General features: G+C 42.6%; 2 protein-coding genes and 1 non-coding gene across 8 annotated transcripts in view; 1 reads left to right on the forward strand and 2 right to left on the reverse strand.

The window, feature by feature from the left end:
- RNF170 (ring finger protein 170) overlaps nucleotides 1-15,399 on the reverse strand; it is a 29,715-nt gene extending 14,316 nt beyond the window's left edge. For 2 of the 4 annotated variants that reach the window (XM_031439977.1, XM_064477382.1), the window contains exons 1-2: nucleotides 9,216-9,285; nucleotides 41-116 (exon numbers count right to left, since the gene is read on the reverse strand). Coding sequence is in view for 2 of the 4 variants with exons in the window: in XM_031439974.2 (XP_031295834.1) it covers nucleotides 41-116; nucleotides 9,142-9,278 (213 nt within the window). In the remaining 2 variants the exon portion in view is untranslated. The other 2 variants (XM_031439974.2, XM_031439975.2) reach the window with 2 other exon arrangements.
- TRNAG-ACC (transfer RNA glycine (anticodon ACC)) lies at nucleotides 7,235-7,308 on the reverse strand. Its single transcript has one exon. It is a non-coding gene; the product is annotated as a tRNA-Gly (tRNA).
- A 284-nt stretch (nucleotides 15,400-15,683) lies between the features above and the next one.
- Nucleotides 15,684-26,816, forward strand: part of HOOK3 (hook microtubule tethering protein 3) — an 88,218-nt gene continuing 77,085 nt past the window's right edge. For 2 of the 3 annotated variants that reach the window (XM_064477383.1, XM_031439971.2), the window contains exons 1-2: nucleotides 15,684-15,877; nucleotides 22,667-22,752. In XM_064477383.1, the coding sequence (XP_064333453.1) occupies nucleotides 15,821-15,877; nucleotides 22,667-22,752 (143 nt within the window). In that variant the 5' untranslated portion in view covers nucleotides 15,684-15,820. The remainder of the gene's footprint in view (nucleotides 15,878-22,666; nucleotides 22,753-26,816) is intronic. The other variant, XM_031439972.2, reaches the window with a different exon arrangement.

Here is a 26,816-nt window from a genome sequence, read left to right on the forward strand (position 1 = left end):
TACTCCTTACACAAATGCACATATTATAAAACAACAGTACCTGTTCTGTTTGAAGTTGCTCCCGAAGCACCCTGACTAGCTCTTGGTTTTCCGGGTGAATGTTTTGATGTGCATTTCTGTTGAATAAAATATAATAAACCTTGAATATGAAATATTGTCAGAGGAATTCGTTTTCTTTATGGGTCAACATTTTTGACCCAGACTACTGGTGACATAGTAAATGGGAATGACGGCATACGACTGTGCTCCGACTACAGGGCTGAACGTGCAGGCTATTCCGAGATCACTGATTACCCGCCCATTTCCGGTTTCCCTGGCAAATGATGAAACCCAGAGGCCGAGTACACTGGGGACTTCATGTAATTGCAGACTCAACAAATGATATCAAGAACAATTAACGTATTTATTTCTTTTGTAAAATTCCTTTGTATTATTATGGATTCGAACACTTTTTCATATCTAATTAGGTCTTTCTCCCAACTTTTCACCTATGATGGGAGGGGGACAAAAATAAAAATTAAATGTATAACGTAGCAAAGTCCAAACCTGACATACCGCTAATATCTTAACGCTAACAATTAAAATTAACAATTAAAAGAATCAAAGGCAAGAAGTTAGTGGTTGATAGAAAAAGATGGGATAAAACGTGAGTATTGAAATTTGGAAGTGGTGGGGAGCGTATAGCTCAAGTGGTAGAGCGTGTACTTAGCATGCACGGGGTCCTGGGTTCAATCCCCAGCACCTCCTCCAAATATAAACCTGATTACCTGCCCCTCATAAAACAAACAAAATAAACAAATGGGACCAAATTTAACTTATAAGCTTAAAAAAGAAAATTAGAAGTGGTAGTTTGGTTGGTAGGGTGGATTGAGGGGGGTGAAAATTTGCATCTGAATCACAGTTTAATTTCATTTGACTGTAGAAGTTTTTTCTAAACCTAAATCTCTTTAACAGCAAAATTTAAATCCACGCAATGTCGGTGTTCCTCTATAGAAGAGCCTTTGCTCTCTGGCTGAACCAATATCCCAGAGCAATAAGAATTCTAAATCAATATTCTAATGGAATAAGGGAAAATTAAAGAAACCTATCCTCTGGTTATTTAATTTTTAGTAAAAAAAAAAATTCAAATTTTAGAAAAGAAAGCTGAAAAAAATATAAACATTAGTTCAGAGAGGACATTAAAAACAATTTAAAGTCAAATCTCTCATCAGAAGTTCAACATGAATGTAATGAAACTACTTGAACTCTGTTTAAACACCTTAAATTTTAGTGGATTATTTATTTTTAAATGTTACATTCTTATGATTGAAGAAATGTATCAATGAAAGCAAGCTACTCTATAGGGAAAGCAATCTGTCAAAGAACAGTCTAGGAACCATCTCATTTGCATACAGTAGGTACTCAGCTAATGGGGATTTCTCAGTTCTCTGACCCTGGAAAACCATTCCCTCCTCATTGGGAAAAAAAAAATCCATGATATAAACATATGGATATGGATGCCAAATATATGAATGCGGATATGAAATAAACCATGTGACTGGAACGTCTTTCTTTTGGTTTCTTTCCATAAAAGAGAATACTCTTAAATCTGACAGCAGAATATCAGAAAAGTCAAAGTATAGCCAAAGAACGAGCAGAAACTGCCCGAGATGCTGAACAAGGCCTGCATGTAGCTCAGGTCACTAAATGTTGCTGGTAACCGTGAGCACAGAACCAAAAATCTAGAAAATGGGATGATGAAGATGGACTGAAAGCTAGACTAAAACTCTGGGACCTACTGTCATAAGAAAACTTCAGGCGTCACCAAATGGTGACCAAACGGCGTTGCCAGTGCTAAAGCCCACGACACCAGACCGAGACTTCACATCTGACGCAGCTGCAGTCTCCCTTCCCCAGGGATGTGATCTGAATCTTCAGTCTGGGATTCTCTGGTCCTCACTAGGAGGTAATCTGCACAAGACCCCTGCCGTTTCCTTCCCGGAGAAGAAGTCCTGACCTGAAACAATCCTTTCTTTTCTTTTGCTAATAACTGCCTCGCCCTACCCTCCTTCTGTCTATAAACCTTCCATTTCCTACAACTGCTCGGGGTATCTCTCTACTTGCTGGACAAGATGCTGCCTGATTCATGAATAGCTTAACAAAGCCAGTTAGATCTTCAGATTTCCTGGGTGGGGTTTTTGTTCTGTAACAGCAGGATCGCCTCAGCTGTGAGAAAATGATGGCATTTGACACTTAGCAGGTCTAAAGTGAGATGCCGAGGAAAACAGTGGCTCTGCTCTAAAACAGAAATACATTTGGTGTTGTGATTGTATTCATCAACGACTTATGGTCCTTCGAGGGTTTTTTTGAAAGGAGAAACCAAAACTATCAAACTGGTTAAGTTATATGCAGCCCTGGAAAGGAGCCAGGAACCTCTGATAGGAAAAGCAATGATACCCAAAGCCTGGGTCAAGAAAGGAAGTTTGAATCAAAGTTTACAAATATGCAAATATGTGGTTCACAGGTTAACCTGCATACCAGATCCTTCTGACTGGCTTCTGGTATGTCAACACAGGGCAATTGTTATTAATGGCTTAAGAAGAAAGAACAAATAGAAAAAGGTTTTAAAAAGAAATTAATTATAGCACCAAAAATGGTTGAAAGATATTAAAGAAGACACAAATAAGTGGAAAGACATCCCATGTTCATTGATTGAAATACAATATTGTTACGATGTTAAAACTATTCAAAGTGATTTATCAAAATCCCAACAGCTTTCTTTGTAGAAATAGAAAAAACCCATTCTAAAATTTATATGGTATCTCAAGGGACTCCAAATAGCCAAAACAATCTTGAAAGAGAAGCACAAAGTCGTAAGACACTTTCTGATTTCAAAACTTGCTACAATGAGATGGCTTTGTAAAGCAACATGGTACTGGTATAAGGATGAACGTAGAAACCAATCTAATAGAACACAGAGACCAGAAATAAACTCTCACATATATGGTAAATTGATTTTTGACAAGGACGCCAAGACTCTTCAATGTAGTAAGGACAGTCTTTTCAACAAATGGTGCTGGAAAAACTGAATAAACAGATGCAAAAGAGTGAAGCTGGATCCTTACCTGATACCATATATAAAAATTAACTCAAATTGGATCAATGACCTAAAGTCTAGAGGTAAAACTATAAAAATCTTAGAAAAAAACATAGAGGAAATCTTTGTGACCTTGGATTTGGCAGTGATTTCTTAAATCTGACACCCAAAACACAGGCAACAAAAGAAAAAATAGATAAACTGGACTTCAACAAAATTTTTAAAATTGTGTGCATCAAAAGACACTATCAAAAAGATAAAAGTACAACCAACAGTTGGAAGAAAATATTTATAAATCATATATTTGATAAGTGATTAATACAGAGTATGGAAAGAACACTTATAACTCAAAAACAAAAAACCAAACAACCCAATTCAAATATGGGCAAAGGTCTTGAATAGACATTTCTCCAGAGAAGACATACAAATGGCCAATAAACATATGAAACAACGTTCAATGTCAGCAGTCATTACTGAAATGCAAATCAAAACCACAATGAGATATCACTTCGCACCCACAGATGACTCAAAAAAAACCCCAGAGAAAGTAGCAAATGTTGGCCAGGTTGTGGAGAAACTGGAACCCTCGCACAGTGCTGGTGGGAATGTAAAATGGGGCAGCTGCTGTGAAAAACAGATTGAAGGTTCCTCAAAAAGTTATACACAGAATTATCATATGATCCAGCAATTCCAGTTGAAAGCAGGAATTCAAACACATACTTGTACACCAATGTTCACAGCAGCACCATTCACAATAGCCAAAGTTGGTAACAACCCAAATGTCCATCAATAGATGAATAAACAAAATGTGGTATACATATACAATGGAATATTATTCAGCCATAAAAAGGAACAAAATTCTGCTAGATGATGCAACATGGATGAACCTTGAATGCATTATGCTAAGTGAAATAAGCCAGACACAAATGGACAAATGTTGTGTAATTCTACTTTATGAGGGACCTAGAGTAGTCTAATTTCTTGAGACAGAAGGTGGAATAAAGGTTACCAGTGGCAGGGAGAGGAGGAATGGGGAGCAATTATTTAACTGGTACAGTTTCTGCTTCAGAGGATGAGAAAGTTCTGGAAATAAATAGTGGTGCTGTTACCCACTATTGTGAATGTACGTGACACCAATGAACTGTGTGCTTCAAATGATAACTTTTATGTTATAGATATTTTACCACAATACAGAAAGCAATGAATTATAATGACTGAAAACATCAAAGAAATTATAGGAAAGAGACAAAAGGCTCCTTTGTTGGAATTTTAAGCCACACGTGCTACCCCTCCCCCAACGCAGTAATTGAATACTTCAGTTGAAGTCACAGCATTACAACAATTACCAATTGAATTTGAAACTGAAGAGCCAGACAGCAACTTAAACTGACCTCCCGCCCAATCATCTGAGAGATTCAAGGTGTTGTCCAAGTAAGGGAGACCACTTTACATAATCTGAAAAGCTATGTCTTAAGGTAAGCCGAAATCTCATCACTTATCTCCACCTATTGGCCCCGTGTGCGATAAGAGAAAATATACACATTTTTCTCTGCCCCTGGTTCTTGGCACAGAGCTCCAGAAACACTTGAAATTTCCTCTGTGACCAGAGCACTAGGAGTATCTTTTATTCTAATATTTGGTCTTTGACCTGGTCCCTGACACAGAGTTCCTGAAATCCTTATAAATTACTGGGTGATACTCCTGTCTTTTGTTCTAATGAGATGACTCTGTCAGGGGGGACGGTCCCAGCTGAGGGCTGGTCACCAGAAGGACAAAGTCATGATTAGAAGCTTGGAACTATCGTCCAGAGAGAGGAGAGGGGCCAGAAATGAGTTAATAACTGGTGATGCCTACATGAGAAAGCCTCCATAAAATCCCAGCAGTGCAGTCTGGACGGCTTCCGGGTGGGTGAATACACCCACCCAGAGGGTGATGCACCCGCCACTTTAATAAGCTGGTAAATCTGTTTCCCTGAGTTCTGTGAACAGCTCTGGCAAATTACACAAACTTGAGGAGGGGGTCACGGGGACCTCTGATTTGTAGCCAAATCAGGCAGGAGTTGTGGGTAACGTGGGAACCAGCTACTTGAGACTGGCCATCTGAAGTCAGGGAAGGGAGCAGTCTTGGGGGACTGAGCCCTTAAGCTGTGGGATCTGACATTGTCTCCAGGCAGATGGCATCAGAATTGAGTGAAATTCTGGGACACCCAGCTGGTGTTGTGGAGAATTGTTTGGTAGGGGAAAAACCCACACACATTTGGTGACCAAAAGTGAACTGTGTAAAAATAAAGGAGACACACAGGAGCGAAACAGTAGGGGAAAAAAAAAACAAAACTAGATCCTTCACTACATAGGAAGGAAAAATCTCTAGGTTTTCCCTTTATACCCTACTTCTGCCCACGAAGCTACCCAGAATAAACCCACTTCTTCAATAAAACAAGCCCTCATCCTATTTAAACACAGCTTTTCCGTCCTACAGTCTTTTCCTCTAAGCTAGATACCCACAGTTCTTTCAGGCATTTTTATATTTGTTGCCATAGCTTTATCCATTTCAATAACCTCCCCTGAAGTTTAACATTCTTGGCCCAAACTGAATATAATCCAAATGTGACCTTCATCTGATTATTCTGATTAGTACAACCTAGTACTGTGAAGCTTTTGGTATCTACCGTATGCAATGGTCTTACTCAACAGAAACTTTTATTTTGGGCTTTACATCAATCCAGCCTGTGAGGAAAAAACTTTTATTATATAATAATTATCCATAGTAGGGAAATTAGAAAAACAAATAAAGGAAAAGGAAAATATTTGAAAATAAAATGGATCTTTTTTTACACAAAGTGGACTACTTGACTTAGGGTTTTGTGAGCTCTTTCCCTTAACTCACACTCAACAATTTATCATGAGGGGGGAGGGTATAGCTCAGTGGTAGAGGGTAGCGCACGCACAAGGTCCTGGGTTCAATCCCCAGTCCCTCCATTAAAGATAAACAAACAAACAAACAAACAAACCTAGTTACCTCTCTCCCCGAAAACAACAAACAACAACAATTAAAAAAAAACAAGGAACAAATTATCATGGATACTTTCAAATGACAAGCAGTTCATCTCTGCATCCCACTCTTAACAGGTAAAGAGCAGATACTTTATTGTATTTGCCTAATCATCATGACCCATTTTTAAAATAGCTTTAGTGAGATATAATTAACCACCACAGTCAATTTTAGAACATTTTCATCACCTCAATAAGAAACCCTGTACCCTTTAGCTATCATCCCCTAGTCCACCACCTTCCACTCCAGTCCTCAACAACCACTAATCTACTTTCTGTCTTTACAGATTTTCCCACTGTGGATATCCCTGCGATCAGATCAAATATGTGGCCTTTTGTGTCTGGCTCATTGTGCTGAGCACAATGTTTTCAAGGTTCATCCGTGATGGGGTGTGCATGTATCAGTATGTCATTCCTTTTTATGGCTGAATAATATTCCAATGAATGGATATACCACTTTTGTTTATCCATTCATCTGTTGATGGATATTTAGGTTGTTTTCACCTTTGGGCTGTTATGAATAATTCTGCTATAAATGTTCATGTACAAGTTTTTACATGGAGATATGTTTTCATTTCTCATGGGTATATTTAGCTAGGAATGAAAATGCTAGGTCATATGGTAACACTGTGTTTAATCATTTGAGGAATTGGTAGTTTTCCAAAGTGGCTGCACCTTTTTAAAACCCCTACCAGCAGGGTATGAGGGTTCCCATTTCGCCACATCCTCAACAATTGTTATCATGTGATCTTTTGAATCTAGCCATCCCCATGGGTGTGAAGTTGTATCTCGCTGTTTTTTTGTTTTGTTTTGTTTTGTTTTTTTTATGCAGGTACTGGAGATTGAACCCAGGATTTCGTGCATGCTAAACACATACTCTACCACTGAGCTATATCCCCCGCCCCCCTCACTGTAGTTCTGATTTGCATTTCCCTGATGCCAAACAATGTCAGGCACCCATTCATGTACTTATTAGCCATTTGTATGTCTTCTTAGATTTTTTTTTAATACTTCCATGTTTTCCCAACCCACTTGGTTTTTGTTTTATTTTATTTATGCAAGGGGACGTAATTAGGTTTACTAATTTACTGATTGATTGCTTTTTTAATAGAGGTACTGGGGATTGAACCCAGGACCTCATGCGTGGTAAGCATGCACTCTACCATTTGAGCTATACCCTCCTCTCCTATGTCTTCTTTGGAGGAAATGTCTCATTCAGATCCTTTGCCATTTATTAATTGGGTCATTTGTCTTTTTATTATTGAGTTTTGAGTTCTTTATACATTCGGATACAAGGGCCTTGTCAGATACATGATTTGAAATTATTTTCTCCCATTTAGTGGGTTGACTTTTCACTTTCTAATGATGACGTTCTTTGAGGCAGAGAAGTCGTTACTTTTGATGAATTTCAACTTATCTTTTTCTTTTTTGACCATGCTTTTGTCATCATATCTAAGAATACTTATGATGTACCCCTATTTTTTTGTTTGTTTTTTAAAACTCTTTGGTTGGTAATAATGTGTTCATATTGGTTCATCAATTGTACCAAATATGCCCCACTGATGAGGGATGTTGAGCGTAGGGGAGTATATATGTGTGGGTGGGGAGGGCTATGTGCGAACTCATTTATTTTCTGCTCAATTCTGTTGTGAACCTGAAACTGCTCCAAAAAATAAAGTCTATTAATTAATAAAAAATAAAATGAAATAAAATTTTTATTTATAAATAAAATTTTTATTTATTTTTTTACTCCCTATGTTTTCTTATGAGAGTTTTATAGTTTTAGCTCTTCCATTCACATCTTTGATCCATTTTGAGTTAATTTTGGCATATGAGGTGGTATAGGTCCAATTCTATTCTTTTGCATGTCGCTCTCCAGTCATCCCAACAACATTTCTTGAACTCCTTCCCCATCACAAGGTCTTGGCACCACTGCCAAAGGTACCAGTTGACCACAGACATCCGGGAGGACCCATTTCTGAATCCTGATTCTGTTGTACCAACACATTAGCTTGTCCTTCCCAACTGACAATGTAATAAACATGCTCCTTTTTTCCTCCCAGCTGCTAACAGAAGCGAGTGGAACAGGGTCCAAGGCCGAGCCCTCAACAATTCAGTGTCCTCCTTTTTTGGTTTACATTCAAACATCACTCAGTACTCCTGGGAGCAACTTGTCAACCAGTGATAAACTTATTTAAATTTGCTATCATCTGGTCAACATTTCCCCATTCTGTCCACAAGTGCCGCATTAGCTACTGTGTAAAATATGCTATTGAAATCAAGATAATGTCATCCAAATAGAAAACCAACCCTGCACAGGTTCAGACAAAGACAATGGTCACACTCTGTTTGGTAATCCTTTCTATAATTTTCATAAGGAACCAAGTGATCTCTCATTTTCGGAATTAATCTTTTCTCTCTTTTATACTTTTTTGATCATTTCTGTCAGTGATATATATATATATAATATATATATATATATATATATACAATTTTATTTATCACCATGTGTTAACACTTAAATTTCTAGTTTATCACCTTGTCTCTGTGTATTGGTATACAGGCATCTGAGACCTTTAAGTATTATTCCCGAGTCTGTAACAGTAATTTTAATTCTAATCTTAATTCCTTCTATACAGTCCGAGTTTTTGTTTTTGCCTCAGTTTTTTCCATTGAAACACTGAAAATATTTCGCACTTATCACCTACGAGCTGATGAATTCAATTGTGAAAATTACACTTTTTAATGGTGATACTCCAACAGAAAATATTAACATTTTATTCAAAATACAGATGATAAGTTTAAACTTTATCTGATCAGACAGTTTATGACAAGAAAAACATATGGTCACATTTAGAGCCTAGAGGAAAATAAAACACCGCAGCAAATATATACCATCACTGAAATCTATTACTTGCTTTTCATATTAAGTATTAAACATTACTAGAAGCAGTCAGAAAGTCAGTGGCCCTTGGAAAGATGAATTATTTCAATTCTTTTTTCCTTTAGTCTCACCTGAAAAGCGCATATACCAGGGTAGCAATCAAAGCGAAACTGACCACAACCGCCACAAGTACTTGGTCACTTACTCCTTCTATGACTGAATCATCGTCCAGTTTCAGACTCTGAACTTCACCTTGATATTTGGCCATTCCAGGTCTAAAGGAAAAAGAAATACAATGAAAATGACAACTGACACAGAGAGAATCAAAATATACTAATGAAAACAATCTAAGTACAGCTGACGTTGAATAGAGTTACTTTTCGGCAGCGCCCACTTAAGGTAGGTTGCATTAAGTACAACTCCAGTGGGGAATGCCCCATGAATGAGTTCTTTAAAACCTGCCAGATGTTATTTTGAAGGGTATAGAATTCTACTGCCTTTAAGGAAAATAATTACTATAATTTAGCATCTATTTACATTTTTAAAGAGTTTTTAAAAATAGCCTTTCCTCTTCGAGCTTAAGTCCTTTAATTTTAAGAAAAAAAAAAAAAGACACTCCTCATGCTCAACTGCACTTTTCTTATCCCTGAATAGCAAATAAATTCTCCAAGTAGATCACGTTCCCCCTTCTCCCTCATAGAACTGAACATGTGGCACAGAATTTACCATGTGTAGGTAGGGAAGGAAACATATTGCCTTCTCCTGTAAATATTCCTAAATTACCTAGTATGTGCTCTGTACACAGTAGGACCTAATATATATGCTTAAATAAGAGTGGCTTACCTTACTTCTAGTGTTAGTAATTTGAAAAGTAAAAGACACGGAGGCTAGAGAACATTTATAAACTATAGGAAGACTACTTGAATTCATGAAAATTCTGGTGCTTGAAAAACTATTCGCCTCACCTGGGACTAACCTCAGCTTATGGTTCAGAATTCTTTGAACTGCCTGGAATATGGAATCACTCTGAGGCTGCATTTCCTTATGAAGAGAAAAGGAAGGGTGTGAAATTCTCCCACACCTTAAACTAGAGAAAAGTGGTAATACTCAACTTCTATAGGTTTGAGGGGAGACAGTCCAACCACATCAGAGTCCAAATGTCACAGGCAATTCCTAATTTTTTCAGATGGCAAATGCTAAGTTGAAAAGCTTATAAGACACACCTAAAGGGAAATAAAGAAAATAAATATTCAATTAAGTTATATGACTATTCATAATTAAAATCCTGTATTTATGTAACGACTGCACTGAAAAACAGTTTTATTCAATATCACCATTAATCAGGTGAGCCGCTGTTAAAAGAAAACTTGGTGTGTGGAAGTCTAAAGCTTTTGAAAAGAATCTCCGCTGGCTGCTAGGAAGAAAATTACCTCTCGTGGAAGAAACTTAAGCAAACAAACAGATCAAAGGCAGCTTTCACCAGCTTTACACACAGTAATGGCCTGAAGCACCAGGAACTTTCTGATGACAGGTTTCAAGTACTCTTTATGAAAGCACACACCAGGAAACTCAGAGAACCCAAACGTCAGTAATGTATTCAGAAGAACAGCCAAATCAACTGTCAACCGAACTTGAAGAAAAGAGCCTCAGATAATCTCAGGGTGAGCCACGTGGCCAATTTAGATTTTTATCTTGTCGGGTTTCCTCTGTTTATGTTAGAGATGTTGTGGTTGTATCAAATGTCCTAAGGGTAGTGGGAACTACTTGCATCACTCAGAGGTAACCAAAATGTTATCCCGCAGCCAGATTCCCGGGCTCTGATTACTCAATCCATCTACTTCACAGAGCTGGGAGGATCTTCTCCTGTGTTGTACATTTAGGGAGTTCACCACTTTGTACTTAAAAAAAAAAAAAGGATGGGTTCTGTTTCTAAGTCCTTCCAGGTGTAATCAATGATAATGTGACCAAATTCTACTGCATCAGTTACATAGAGATTCTTATATAACTGGATTACTTTGCTGTACACCTGAAACTAACACAACATTGTAAATCAACCATAGTGCAATAAAAAATAAAGTAATAAAAATTAAATTTTAAAAATACATATTCTACTGTATGATTACATGAGTTCTACCAATTCCACCCTTAAGATACTGTTTCATACACATTTCCAAGAACTCAGAGATCCACGACACTCTGAGTATTGTGGGACCATGTAATGTTATTTGCCTCATTTTAGAGCGGAAGTTCCCAGTGTTGTTGAAATGCAGGGTTACTTCTTACTTCCATGAATTCTAGTATCATTAAAGAAGGCGCTGCGGCTGAGGGAGGGTAGGAAGGGAGGAGATGGCTGGTAAGTGGGAGGAACGGAGGGTCTGCTGCTCTTTCCTGCCATGTGGAAACCCCAGCTCTCACGGGAGGGCTGCTAATGGTGTCTGGCCGACTTGCTGGGGACTTCCACAGTTAACTTCCGCCAGTGGTTCTCCCTATCATCAGAGCCAAAAAAAGGAACTGTTTTTGAGCCAGTGGCTCAAAAATCAGGTATTATAACGCCACCTCAGTTTGGAAAGAGGCTAGTCTAAGATCATAGAGGATAAGCAATAAAAAGAAATAAAAAAAATTTCTGCTTGAGCAGATGGTATCATACCTCAATTCTGAAAATGAATTTCAGCATCAAGCTGAACTTTGGTCCCCCGGCTTTCACTTCTTGGGGACAGAACAGGGCTGCTGATTTTGATCGACAACACACTCTCTCAACTCGAGCCTGACCATAACAGCATGCCCCGAAGACCCTGGAGTTCAGTCACAGTTCTGCTCCCACAGCTAGGACCCCACTTCAGCTCTTGGGGACCCCTCGCTTTCCGTAAAATGTAAAAGCTGGATTGGAGAATTTCTTAAGTTCCTTCTACCACCACATTTTGCTGATTCAGAGATTTTTGCAATCAGAGAAAAAAAAAAACCAGGAAAGACAAATACCAAAGGTTAAATTGGTTACAAGTGGGGAACATGGCTGGGAGAGGCAGATTTTCTCCTTTTCCAGGAAACAGTCTAATAGTCCAAATTTTTTTCAAGCATGTATTACTTTAACAATAAAAACAGAAGTCAGTGCCTGCTCCCTCCCTGGAGAGATGAAAATTAGGCTTCAGTTCTCCAAGATTTAAAATGTCTGTCTCCAGTCCCGGTCTTACCTAAGAACCCTAGACTCTCCCAGTTCCCCGATGGTGCCCTCTGAAGATCTCGTGATGGGCACTGGGAGGTGGCCACACTGGCTACCTCTCAGTCCTGTGAGCAGTGCACAGGGAGTTTTATGCGTTGTATGGCCACTAAATGCTGCTTGCTTGAAACCCCAAGGGAAGGTTATTAAACTTATAAAAAATGGTATCTGATCTATTTCATAGGATCTTGTCAAATGAAAACAAGTCATTACTACCCTGTTTTTAACTTACATTTTGAGACTTACAGAAACAAAATACCATAGATCTTGGAAACGGGGTTGATAATTGATAGAAAAATTGGCAGATAATTGACAGAAGCAGAACTGATTTCCAGGACTGACTTTGTAATTGAGGAACAGCTTAATATATTGAAATAGCGTAAGGTTTGGAGTCAGACAACTGTGTACCTATGTAAAATCTGGCTCTCAGCTTCTTCATTTGTAAAATGCATAAAATTAACTTGAACTATATCAAACAATCACTTTTTGGGCAAAACAACAACAACAGCCTTATTTTGTGGAGTTTATGAGATAATAAAGGTAGGGCATTTAGCATATGGCTTGGCAGACTCTCAATAAATGGAAGCTACAATAGTTTGATTACTATTTTTAACAACCTTCAAGGAATCTGTAGAACCATGATGAAACTTAGCCATGCCTTCCCCACAGCTGCGCTAAGTCGCATCTCAAGCTCTCTTTAATCAAAGCTCTAAGCACATATTTCCTGGGAAGACAGGATAAACTTGGAACGTGGCCAGGAAGGACACCGCCATGTTTACTTGAATCCAATCAACAGCTGTTGAGAACTATTCTCCAACTAACTGGAGTAAGGAGAGAACTAAGACACATTCCACTCACTTCCCTTTGTCTTTTCCGAAGTTTTCAGGAGAAACGAAACAACACAGAAAAATAAGGGAAATGCAGGAAATTCCATAACTTCAAAGGAGAAACTCTATGTCTTTTTACCCAAACTCATGTAGAAACATGGTGAGCACATGGCTTTTGCAGACAATTACATCCAAGAAGTTTTTAATATAATTTCCTTCACTGAGGGTGGTTGGAACTACAAAATGAAACCTCAAGAACACTGCATATCAAGGGGTAGGTACAGTTTGGTGGCAGTACGCTCACTTAGCATGCATGAGGTCCCGGGTTCAATCCCTGGTACCTCCATTATAAAAAAAATTTATAAATTAGGAGTTTTGGATTAATAGATAAACGTTACTATGTATAAAATAGATAAACAACAAGGACCTACTGTATAGCAGAGGGAACTACAGTCAATTTCTTGTAATAAACTATAATGGAAAATAATCTGAAAAAAAAAGTATGTATATGTATAACTGAATCGCTCTGCTGTACACCTGAAACTAACATTGTAAGTCAACTATACTTAAATAAAATTAAAAAAAAAAAAAAAGAACATTGCACATCATGCACAAATGCATTGTGGGTAAGCCATCAAACCGGAGACAGGAGGCTGAGGTCAACTCTGCCCTGAAAACCAGAGCAGCTGAAGCATAGGTGATCACACTACAGGCCTTCCAGAAATGATCCACATCCAAAGACAGGGCGTTGCACGGGCATCAGGGTGACGTTCTCCCTTTACTCGCCTAACAAGAGTTAATGGTCACTGAAAGTGCCAGGGATCCTACAGAGATAACCTGGAATGTAGGAACTCTGGTTTGACAAAGATCCAGAGGCACCAACAGAGTAAACAAGGCAGGTGAGATGCATCTGATCACTTCTAAAGGTTTCTCTGCCCTTGGTGTGGGGAGGAATGTTGAAAAGAAACACCACTGAGAAGATGGTCTCCGTTCACAAAACGAAAAATCACCATGTGTGAACCGGTAATTAGTACTTTGCAAAGCATCATTAAACTCACTGCTGGGGGAGGAGGGTATAGCTCAGCGGTAGAGTCGTGGGTTCAATCCCCAATACCTCAATTTTAAAAAAATTTATATATATAAATAAATAAGCCAACCTAGTTACCACCCCCTCCCCTCCCCACCCCCCTGCAAAAAAACCCCAACAACTCAATGCTGCATCTGCAGGTCTGAAAGCTCAATGAAAAAACCTAGTCTTAATGGGAAAAGTGGGGGGGGGGGGCTCCAGGAACCTTAAACCAAATGAAGATGTGTCCTGGGAAGTTAACTTTCCTGCATCCCAAATAAAAGTTTGGCATGACCTGGTAAAATTATGCACATCCTATGACTCAACAATTTTAGAACCCCAAAGCATGTATCCTACAGACACGTGCACTAGTGTCTAGGGATATGAATGCCTTTAGCACTGTTCCTAGTTGGCCCCAAACTGGAACAAGAAAATGCCCGTCAACAGTAGAATGGCTATACTGTCATATTCATACAATGGAGTACTAGACAGCAATGAAAATTACCTATAGGTGTGCGCAAACTTACTATTACTTCAAAACCACTCGTAAAAATTTTTTAAAAAGGTAAAGTAAAACTGTATGGTTTAGGCAAGCATCCGTAGGTGGAAAAGCTATAGGAAAAGCAAGAAAGTGGGTATCACAAAAGTCCGTCTAGGGAGGGCATGGTGCTCCGAAAGGAACACAAGGTGTGGTTGGGACTCCTGGGGTACCTGCAATGCTCTCTGTTTTTACCTAGGTGTTTAATTACTAATTACTCCTTAAATATGTACGTCCTTTGCACTTGGCTGCACATGTTGGGTCGCATAACAATTCATCAGTAACCCTGCAGAGATTCACGCCTCTGGAGGGGTGACAGCTCCGGAAAGACTGATCCCCTGGCCACCGAGGAAGGAGGGACGGGCCCCGGGCACTGTCGGGGTCCTCCCGGGCTGACGGCCCCCGCACACCCCGTCCCGACTGGGAGTAACTCGCTTCCGGGGCCCGCCACGTCGGCCGCCCCGCGCGGGCGCCCAGGGGCCGCCCGGCCTCCCGAGGCGGCGACTGCCCCCCCGCGGAGGGCCGGGCGGCCGCCTAGACCCCCGCCGCCCCGCCCATGCCGGGGCCCCGCCGGCGCCCGGCCCGCGTACCTCTGCACCGCGGAGGACACCTCGCCAGCTCCCGGTGACCGAGGGCACAGACTGTTTCCGGGCCGCCCCGCCACCCTCCCGGGCGACCACTAGCTGCGTCCTCCGGGCTGGGAGCGCGGGCGCGGCGCACGCGCACTGCCGCGCTTCCGTGAGGGCGCGGGCGGGGACCCGGCGGCGGGGTCGGGCGCGCGCGGGGCGGGGGGGACACGCAGTGGGCCGGCGGGCGGCGGGCGCGGTGCTGCGCAGTGCTGGGCGGCCGCGGTCGGGCCAGGCCGGGCTCTCGGGCGGCTGCCGGGCAGCGGGGTGCGGGGTGCGGGGTGCGGGCTGCGGGCGGGCCGGCCGGCGGGGCGGGGCGGCGCGGGGGCGCGCGGCGGCGGCGGCGCGCGGTCCCGAGGGGCCGGAGGAGGAGGAGGAGGAGGAGGAGGAGGGGCGCCGGTGACGCTGCGGGAGCCGCTGCCAGCGCCGGACGGAGTCGGCGGCCGGGCGGAGGACGGGCGGGCGACCCTCGGACGCAGCCCCAGGCCGAGCCGCAGGCTTCCTGGCGAGGCGGGGCGGCCGCGAGCCCCGGCGGGAAGATGTTCAACGTGGAGTCCCTGGAGCGGGTGGAGCTGTGCGAGAGCCTCCTCACTTGGGTAGGTGGCGGCCGGCGGGCCGGGAGGCCCCCTTCCCCAGGCCGCCGTCCCGGGATCCCCCCGCGCCGGGGCGAGCGCCGAGGGCGGCGGTGCCGTCACATCCGGGGCCTGGGCGGGGAGCCGGGGACGCCGGTGCGGGCCGCGTCTACACCGCGGGAGGCCCGGCCCGGATCCGGGGGAAACTTGCCGGGCCTGAGGTGCTGGGTGGAGGCTGAGGACGGGGTGCGGGCGGCACTGTCACCAGGGCAGCGGCCCCGCGCCCCGCGCCGCCGGGGAGGCCCGCGGGACCTGGTCCGCCGCTCCTGCCTTTGTTGTCACGCTCGCCGGGATGGAGCGCAGTCCCTGGAGGGACGAGCCGCCCGGGGAGAGAGGGCAGGGGAAATCCGGGGAGGCACCCGGAGGCCGGTACCTGGGATGCGGGATGCACTTGAGCGATGAGAGAGTCAGCGGTGCGGAGATGCTTATTAAAGGCACTCAGGATCAAATTAATCTGGAAGGGGTCTGGGCATCAGCCGTGGAACTCGACATTTGGGGGACAGCGTTGTGGGATTCTAATTTTAAGTTATTAAATGCTTATTAAAATTCTCGTATGTTAGTTTAAACATGCGTTCAGTTCTGATGGCAACGGCCGTGCCTGTAGCAGCCTCTTCAATAGTTGGACATGAAACCAAGCTTGTGTGTTTCTCAAACAGGGTGTCGGTTCCTGGGGAGGGGGGAGGGGACGGGTGTGTGTGTGTGTGTGTAGATCTGCAGAGCCACAGGATAAGCCTGGTGCCTTTTAGGAGCATTCATTTTTCTCACTGATAAAATCGTTAAATATCACTTTGGAGTAAAACACAAACACACTTATGGAAATGACTACAGCACTTGTGTTAATGTTCCAGGTAAAACACAAATGCCAAATAAATGCCGTTTAGTGGTGTCTTGGGTGGCAAGTTTAGATCCCTGGAGTGTAGACATTACTCCTGTGTGGGGGCATTTGGGTGGAAAGATTAGAGGAGCCTTAGGTTGGTTGTAACAAAGGTAATGACAATAGTGTGAGATTTTCATAATTTGTCTTATATCACAAATCATGTTATGCTTTCTGAAACAGTATGTGCAAGAGCAGAGCTTGACATATTGAGTAACTTTTATATCAGAGCATTCTTGGCATTTCAGATTGTTTGCAATAATATGTAGTTAACATGCAGCTTACAGCTGTAATGGGTTCCAGCTTCAAATGGGTTTCACCACTGTATTTAAGAGGAGAGAAAAACAGATAAACTGCATAATGCGGCCAAAGTTTGACTAGGCAGCGGAGAGATAATGGAAAGAAATACCACATTCTTTAATTCTGTGAAAGGAATAGATTTGGCAGAGGTTGCAAACAGAAGATTGAGAATCTAAAGATGTGCATTTTTTTTTTTTTTTTTGAGTCTGTGCAAAAAGTGCCTTCCTCAGTGCTAGGGGGAAAAAAGGGCAAGAGGGCAAAGATGCGGAAGCTGATTGAATCTGAAGTAGGACTACATGGTTTAAAGTCTAGAAAGACAAGCCACGGAAACAGAGAGGTGTGTTTGACCGGCATCTGCGAAAAGATGGTCGTGGGTGCAATTATTTGAGTGGGGAATGCTAATAAAAATAGAAAGAAACTACAGAGGGGAGTTTGAAGAGGAAAAGCACGAAGAGCAGCTATTAAAAATCTGGCCAAATTTTAAGAAAACAGATAATGCTGGTTATCAGCTGTAGACAGAGGTCAAGGAATATGGTTTTGTAGAAAAAAGACTTTTTGAAATTTCAGTGGAAGCCTCGTCAAGGACAATTTCTGGGGGAGATTAGAGATTATCAATGACAAAATGGGGAGGCAGAGTCCAAGCAAAGATAGACAATTTAAAGATTTGGAAACATTTTTAAATATTGTGCATTGAAATGTTGCAAAATAAAGTTGAACTTAAATGTTGAGTTTGTTCCCTTGTGGTTGTCATTAAGAAAACAGAATAAAGGTTTATGTGGAAAATGTCGGAGGCAGCTGAGAATGTACATTTAGTCCAGTAGCTTCCCTTGTATCTGAATGCCAGGCTAACGCCTAACACGATCCCAAAACCCCAAATAAGGGGGGAAATGTATACTATACAGTCCTGAAGAGAAGGCTCCCATTTAGAATAATTTACTTTGCATAAACTTCTAGCCAACTTGGCTGTGCAGTTGCTTTTCACACAGCAGGTTGGAAGGTAATTGCAACCCTCAGCAAAATGCACACAGCTGTCAGAAACAGAGAAGACCCAAGAGCTTGGGTACACACAGCCTGGGTGATTCCATCTTTGAGCTGACAGCCTGGGATACTTGAAGAGCCTCTGTGTTCAGTTAATGAAGACCGTAATTATGCTCCTGAATATCAGATCGAAGTTTATTTTCACTGCATAGCATTTAGTTGGAGATTAGAGGCATATAGTACGTAGCAGTTTTTCCACCAGAAACAGTTAATAACAGCTCAGGCATTTGAAGGGATGACTGTTAGCTACCTCTGCAGAGATTCATTTTCGCGGACCATCTCCTTGCCCCAAATGCTGGATACGTTGCTATTGTATCGGAGAGCTCACTAGCCCAAGAACCAAATGTTCCACATTTTTGTTGCAAGAGGAATGCCCGTGAAGAGACCAAGTATCATCCTATCAAAAAAGAGCTTAAGTTTAAATTCCAAAGCAGAGCCTCTGTAGCAAGCAAGTTCAGCAGGATGTGCCGGAAATTTTCCACTCTTTATCCACCCTCTGAGTCAAAATGGACTCTTACCTGTTAGAAAACTCTGCCCTACCTATTACACCTGTCAAGCCTAATTTCCTGAATGGGTGCGTGAGATGATTGCCCTTTCCTAGGTTTAAGAGACCGAAAAAACCAGTTAAGGGCAAGATGCTAAGTGGAAAAAGAACCATCATCCCGTAGGCTCAGGTATCTTTCTTCTGGAAGCCCAGCGACAGTAACACGTCCTTGTCATTTTCATGTTGCGCGGCCTGTGAAATGCACACTAGTGCTTGGAATTAGGGAAGGTAGCATTTTTAATGGTGGTATCTCCCCCATCTCCTCTGCTCCTCCTAACTCCATTCTACTCAAAGTTTTAATTTTCTCTCTTTCTTTTTTTTTTAACTGAGGGCCAATATAACGTTAGTTTTGAGTATAGGTTCTGAAATTAGGTCACCTGGGTTCAAATGCAGATTTTTTTCGTACTAAGTCTGGATGACTTGTGACAAGGAACGCCATCTCTGTGTTTTGACTTCATTCAGTTGAACACTAAGATGGGTGTGGTTTATTTTTTTTTAGGCTGGTACATTCCCCGCCCCCTGCATTCTTTATTTTTTGCTGGATGTACCAGGAGTTGAACCCAGGACCTTGTGCATGCTAAGCATGTGCTCTGCCCCTGAGCTCTGCCCTCCCCGCTACATCCCCCCTAAGATTGGTTTCTTTCTATCTCCGCCCTACTCTGCTGTGGGGAAGTAATTAGATTTGTTTGTTTATTTTCAGAGGAGGGACTGGGGATTGAACCCAGGACCTCTTGCATGCTAGGCAAGTGATCTACCACTTGAGCTATCCCCTCCCCCCTTAAGATGTGTTTCTTAAGCATTAGTATCAATCAGCATCATTGGAGGGCTCGTTAAAATGCTGATTGCTAAGCCCTGGGTCCCGAATCTGTCATTCAGTAGAGCTGGTCTAGGGCCTGAGATTCTGCATTACCAACAGGTTTCCAGGTGATTCTGTTGTTAGTGACGCTTGGAGAACCACGGCTCCAGAGCAGGGCTTGTTAGCTTTGGCTTTATTGACATTCCAGGCGGGACCCTTTTGGTTGTGGGCACCGCGCTGTGCATCGTAGGATATTTCATAGTAGCATCTCTGGTCTCTACCTACCAGATGCCAAAAGCACCCACCTAGTTGTTATAACAAAAACTGTCTCATAGGGAGCACACTTGTCTCTGGTTGAGAATCTTGGCTCAGGAGAGTCATTCCAGGTGATCTCGCGCTTCACTCCTCTCACACTTTGGTGGGGGAGAGGGAGGCGGAACTTGGGTGGTGTTACTAGAGTGTCTTGGAGTTAAAAGCGAGGTTATGACCCGTCAGGAGGAGTTTCACGCCCTAATGCAGTTAGGCATAATTATCTCTCAATTTTACCAAACTGCTATCCTGAAACGTTCTGTAGATTCTAACTCAGAGTCTATGAGAACAGGTAAGTGATAGATTTTTTAAAAATTAAAATACACATACCATAAAATCCATTCTTTTCAAGTGTGAAGTTCAGTGCTTTGTGGTATGATCACAGGGTGGGGCCACCATACTATCTAATTCCAAGAATGTTTTCCTTGCCCCAAAAGGAAACTCTGTAGAGGCAGTTTCGCCGGAATCTGCCTCTGCTTTCATGGCAAAGCAGAGGCAGACATCCTGTAGCCCTCATGAGCAAGCCAATTCAGAGAAAATAATTATTTGCAAGCCACATTTCAAAAATCAAAATGAAAATAGTTTTAAGTCCTAAGAGAGAAACAGATACAGTCTTAGGACTCAATTACTTGCATCATTGAGTTACCTGCTTTATTGGGTTTTTTCATTCTGATTGTCCAGAGGCAGTTTTTCTGAAATTTCCTCCCTTACATTTAGCAGTGCTTTGGATCAGAGGGTTCCAAATGCCAGCCTGGGGCCCTGCCGCATGAGAATTATTTGATGAACTTCTTAAAAATATAGACTCCCAGCCTCCTCCAGCTTCCCAGATGATTCGGGGGTACGTCCAGGTGTGGGCACTGCTGCCTTCCACTGTTCCAAATTCCTCCTGTGCATTTATTTTCTCATTCCTGCTTTAAGCCACACACCCCTCCGTAAGGGGTTTTTGTCCCAATTTCTAGATTAGAAAACTGATATTGAGAGGTAAAGTGGCATATCCAAGGTCACACAGCCGGCAAAGCGGGAGCAAAACCGGAGATGGAATTAGTTCTGTACATTCAGGGCAAATTCATTGAGGGCTCTTTCGCATCAGGCATCGTGCTCAGGTTGGTGACAAAGAGGTGAAGGGGGGTGGCCCCGCACCACTGCCTCTTTTTCATTCTAAGCCCACGCAAAAGAGGCTGATTCAGCCACTGTAAAGTGGAAGTGGGTGTTTATGTCTTTTAAACTACATTTGTTCCCACGTTACCATTGAGGAGACAGCTGGAGATAGTGTGGAGTAAAATTCAGTATCAGTTCCTACGGGTGATGCTTTTTTGTACCATTTATTAATTTACTAAGGGTTTATTGTGCTTTTGCTCCTTATAAGGTTCGTGTCAGGGGGGTGGCCTGGAAGGGCCTCTCTCCATCACCTCTCCCAAGGGGACACCTAAGTAAAAACCACTTGCTGTGTGATGTTTAAGGTCATTTCCTTAGTTTCCACCGCCATAACCATCACTTCCCACAAGACTGTAGAAGATGCGAGGATGCTATTAACTGCACTTGCTAATAGTTATTTTTTTTTAAAAAGATTTGGTAGATGATGCCACACAGAGAACTGGATGCTCACTGACTGTTAGTAAATTGCTACAGCATTTATTAAGGGCAGTTTGACAGAACTTACCAAAAACCTTAAAACGTCTGTACACTTTGATCTATCAATTTTACTTCTAGGAATATAACCCCGTAAGCAAAAATGTGTGTGGAGACAGATGGTCACCTGCACATTATTTCCAGTGTCACTCCCTGGTTTGACCTCATCTGTTTTAACGTATAAACCTATTGAAATAAGTCTCCCTGCCTGTTCCTGCGATCCTTTCTTCATCCTGCAGCTGGTATGACCCTTATGCGATGTGAATCTCATGGCCTCTCTCTCCTGCTTAGAATCCTTTGCTTACTCCCCTTGCCCTGGTGGCTTATGAGATTTTGCACAATAGCACTCCCTTTTTCAACCCCGTCTTTGACCCTTCTGCCTGCTCTCCTGTTCCGTCTCTTCCTCCGATTCCCGTTACTAACCTGTAAACTGCAGCGCGTGGCCTGCATCTCTCTGTTCTCAGTGATTTATTTCCTTCGAAGTCCCGGTTGCACTACTGAGTAGCATCGTTGTTGGCTCAGCTGTATTATCTCACTCAGAATAATTTCTACTAATTCTCGGCCACATATGTTCCTTCTAATCAAGAATAGAATTAAAGTGAAAGTCAGTTGAATATCTAACCTAACCGTAATTTCTTGTGATGTGATTTCTACATCTGTATAAAGACATTTTGGTTCTGAGTAAAAGAAATCTCAAATCCTGGCCAGACTTCAAGAAGAAATTTATCTCACGTAATAGGAGGCGTTCAGTGGCTCAGTTTGGGCCTCAAGGGCCTCGTTCTTTCTAGCCCTCTTCTCAGCCATCCACTGCATCGGCCTCATCCTGACAGTCCCAGGATTACTGCTCGTAGCAATTGAGGCAACCAACATACTTAACTCGCAGCAAGAGGAGACTGGCTTTTCTTTCCCAGAAGCCCAAGTAAGCCTCTCTTTGCCTCTGTTTGGACCAAATTGTCCTTGCCTGGGCACCCCTGAGTCAGTCACTGGCAGAGGGCATGCAGGTACCATGCCTTTCCTAGATGATCATCTGTAAGGAGAGTGAATGCTGGGAAGTCACCCAGTATCCACCACAATTTCCCTTTTACCAAAAGGAAGAACTTGCAGTAACAGCCTGCAGGAAATTTCCCGTTAAGGGAAAACATTTCTCACTGTTCTGCTTTTTGAAATGTATTCACCTCCTAAGATGAGGTAAAAGAACCCTAAGAATTCTTCTGTGCAGTTAACCATGGAATCTCCCCCCCCGCCCTTTTTTTCTTCTTCCAGATCCAGACATTTAATGTAGATGCACCATGCCAGACCGTGGAAGATTTAACGAATGGGGTTGTGATGGCCCAGGTTCTTCAGAAGATGTAAGAATCAATTGCTTTATCTTTTTGTACATGTTCTTGTACAGGGATATTTATTAGATTGAAAACAGGGACCAAAAATAAAGTCAACGTGTTACACATGGACCGAGAGCCCCGCGCGGCCAGGTGTTCAGGCAGAGGCCGACCAGCTGCAAGGTCGGCTGGGGCTGCAGTAACAGTGTAGCAATGGCTTCAGCAGAGCCATGCGTTCCTGTGTTTTCTATCGTTAAGTGTGGCGGACATTTCCATGCTGATGTCCTGATTTGGCCATTATAGGAGAATCTCAGAGGACCACCCTTCCTTAGGAGTTTGGGCAAAGGTCTTATCAGCAAGGCCTTCCGTGACCACCCCTGTGTCAATAAACTGCAGCCGTTCCCCTGAGCTCTGTGTCTCTTTAAAGTGTGCTTCTCAGAAGTAGGTGACACCATCTCATATACCATGTATTTTGCTTGTTTATTTGTTATCTGCTGTTCCCGCCATCCCCCTGTAAACACACACACACGCACGCGCTTACAGTAGAAGCTCCTGTAGGGGCAGGGAATTTGTCATGCTCACCACTGTATCCTAGCACCTAGGGCAGTACCTGGCTTTGGGGAGAGCCGGATGAAAATGCCCTTCTTTGTAGCTCCAAAATGGGCAGACATCAGCACTTCTCTTGGTTCAGTCTGCATCTTGAGTGCTCTGTTTACTGACTGACTAAAAGAATGAAATATTTGTTTGGAACATAGAAAACAAGCCTGATTCTTTCCTAGCTAAGCACTTTGAAAGCATAATAATTGAAAAAAAATGATATTGTATGGTTGTTTTCAACTTTTGACCTAGGACTTTTTCAAATAAAGGATTACCTGTGAATTTAAGATGTCGTTAGGTTTGATGTGACTGGGGAGAGACTTTTGTCTTTTGAAGCCCTGGGCACTCATCAGCCTGATGACATTAAAAAAATCCGCATACGACTCACTGCGATTCCCTGACTCTGTGTTGAGTATCAATACTGTCTTTAAACGTGCATTGCAGTGAGCTTTGTAGAGCTCCCCATCTCAGGAGCATCTCAAGGGCCTGCATTTCAGAGAACCTGCTGGCCTTTCCCATTGAGGTTCTTGCTGGGAAAGTACAGCTTTCTGTCTCTCTGCCATTCCTTACGTGGTACATCCCTCCGGCTCGACAGGGCTGGCTGGGAACCTGACCTGCCCAGCCCTGCTAGAGCACTCTCGGAAGAGTGGTCTTGTGGTGTGCGTGGTCACCTTTGAGTGGTGCCCTAATGAAGCTGAGATCTGAGTGGTCTAGAACACTCCTCTGCAGTTCTTACTAACAGTAATTTGTGGGTAAATGGGCCCAGCGAAGTGAGCTTTCCAGGTATGTTGTCAGTGAATGGATTTCCTGCTCAGGTTCATTTGGGTAGGATTTCTATCAATCGTAGAAACCAGGAGAAAGACTGTAAGTGTGTATTATCTTGCCAGATGATGAACATAACATACATTCTGTTCTGCAAAGTGGTTTTTCTAATTTGTCAGCCTTGTGGCATGTTTCTCATCAGTGTTTACTTTTTTACCTTTCTTTTTTCCAAAATGCTTTCCTTTTTTTCCTTTTGTTGTTGTATAACAGACAGAAAAGCATAGGGAAAAAAGTGAAGAATTTGTGTGTGTGTGTATGTATGTGTATATTGTGTGTATACACATGCATGTTTACACACATCCGTGTGAGTACCACCCAGACTGAAATCTATAACATTTCTAGGCCCGAGGTGGTTCTCCTCCCTAATCAGTGCACTTGGCCCAGAGACAGCCGTGATTCTGACTTTACACCATTCATTCCCATAAATGGAATCACGCAGGGCACACTCGTGTGTGTCGGACTTCTTTCACTCAGCATGACGACTGCGAGATTCATTCCTATTATGTATTGTCTATTTTAAATAATTCTATAATACAGCTTCACGGAAGCTTCCTCTTTTGTCAGTTTGATATTTATTGTTTTTGTTTTGTTTTTGATGGAGGTACTGGGGACTGAACCCAGAATCTCCCTCATGCTAATAAGCTAAGCAGGAGCTGTACTGCACCCCTCTGATGTTTATTGAATGGCTACTTTGTGTCCAGCACTGGTGATACAAGCTTGAGCCACAGCCCACAGGGTAATTCTGTTCCAAGAGTTTATTACTTGGGGAAAACAGATTTTAAATAACCACGGAAACAAAATTGCAACTAACAGGCAAACTACAGAGAAAGTCGCGAAAGTTTCTAAGTCATCAGTTGACTCTACAGGGCTGGCGTTCAGAACGGAGTCCAAACGACAGATGCTAACTTGAGTATCTCTTAATTGAAGCCATAGTGTGGATTAAATCACTCAGGAAAGAATATGGGGTAAGAAGAAAAAAATGTGCAGCCTGCGCCTTGAAGAACTTTGACATTCAGTTGTCGCTTAAAATGTCTCCCAGCAGAGGGACCAGAGGTCTGAGGAAGCTGGGAGAGTGTGGTGCCAAGAAGTGGATTTTACTGGAAATAGCAAGTCTTGTCATTTTGTCTGAGCTGATGAGTGGAAACCTGTATCTTTTTGTAGTTTTAGTAGAAATGTAATCAAATATGAATAGATCTAGGCAGCTTATTGTTACTGTAATTTATTTCTCATTCTCTAGTCTTTTAAGTCATTTCCTGTTCCTCTGCTTTCCAGCTTCTATCATTTTGCTGTCTTCTCTCTTTCTGTCTGTCCATGTAGGTTCATGTCTGTCTGTTTTTTGTTTTTAATTAATAGACTGGTATTTTTAGAGCAGTTTTAAGTTCACAGCAAAATTGAATGGAAAAAAGTTTCAGTACAGGATGATGGAAAAGTTCTGGCTGGAGGTGGATGGTGGTGACTGTTGCAAATAGTATGAATGACTCAGGGCCACTGAACTGGACGCTTAAAAATGGCTTAAATGGTAAATTTTATGTATAAAAGAAGTATTTAAAAGTTGAATGAAAAGTAAGGCAAGTTCCCATATGCTCCCTGCCCCACCCCACACAGAGCCTTCCCACTGTCAACATCGCCCACCGGAGAGGTGCCTTGTTACCCCTGATGAACCTGTGTTGGTGCATCATAGTCAGCCCATTAGAGCTCACTTTGTGTTGTACATTCTATGGGTCTAGACAAGTGCATCCTTCGCTGTAGTATCACACAGGATAGTTTCTGCCCTGAAAATCCGAGGCTCCACCTAGTCTCCCCCACCCATCCCCGCAATCACCGATCTTTTTACTGTCTCCACCGTTTTGCCTTTTCCAGAATGTCATGAGTTGGAATCACACAGGGTGTAGCCTTTCCAGACTGGCTTTTTTTTAACTTAGCAATACACATTTGAGGTTTCTCCATGTCTTTTCATGGTTCGACAGCTCATTTCTCTTCAGCGCTTCCCCCCTGCTTTTTTTAACAGCTTGAGTGAGATGAAATTGATGTACAATAAATTGCTCATTTTTTAGAGTGTAGAATTTGATCATTTTTTCACCCATGGGGATTCCCAGGAAACTAGCAAGATATATGAATGTATCGATCACTTCAAAGTTTCCTCAGTCCGTCCTTCCAGCCACCTCATTCCCATCTCCAGGGCAACCGCGGACTAGCTTTCTGTTGCTATGGATTAATTTGCATTTTACAGAAATGTATGTAAAAGGACTCACAGTCCATTCTGTTTTCTGAGGGAGAGGGTGTGGCTTCTTTCAGGCGGCATAATTATTTGGAGATCCATTCACATTGTTGCCTGTGTTAGTGTAGTTCCTACCCATTCCATTGTGTGGCTGCGCCCCAGTCCACACCTCCATTCGTCGGCTGCTGAACATCTGGGCTATCTGGGCTGCTGGCTATTGCAGATAAAGCTGCCGTGGACCTCAGTGTACACATCTTTGTATGGAAACATGCTTTCATTTCTCTTGGGCAAAATTCCTATGGGAGGTATATGTTTAATATTTAAAAAAACTGCCAGACTGTTTCCAAAGTGGTGTATCGTGTATTTCCGCAAGCAGTGCGTCAGTGTTCCAGTTGTCAGTGTCGCAGCCTCACCCACTCTTGCTAAGGTTGGTCTTTTTAATTTTAGTGGCTGCCTA

The sequence above is a fragment of the Camelus dromedarius genome, chromosome 22, assembly GCF_036321535.1.
Source record: "Camelus dromedarius isolate mCamDro1 chromosome 22, mCamDro1.pat, whole genome shotgun sequence".
NCBI classification, from domain to species: Eukaryota; Metazoa; Chordata; class Mammalia; order Artiodactyla; family Camelidae; genus Camelus; species Camelus dromedarius.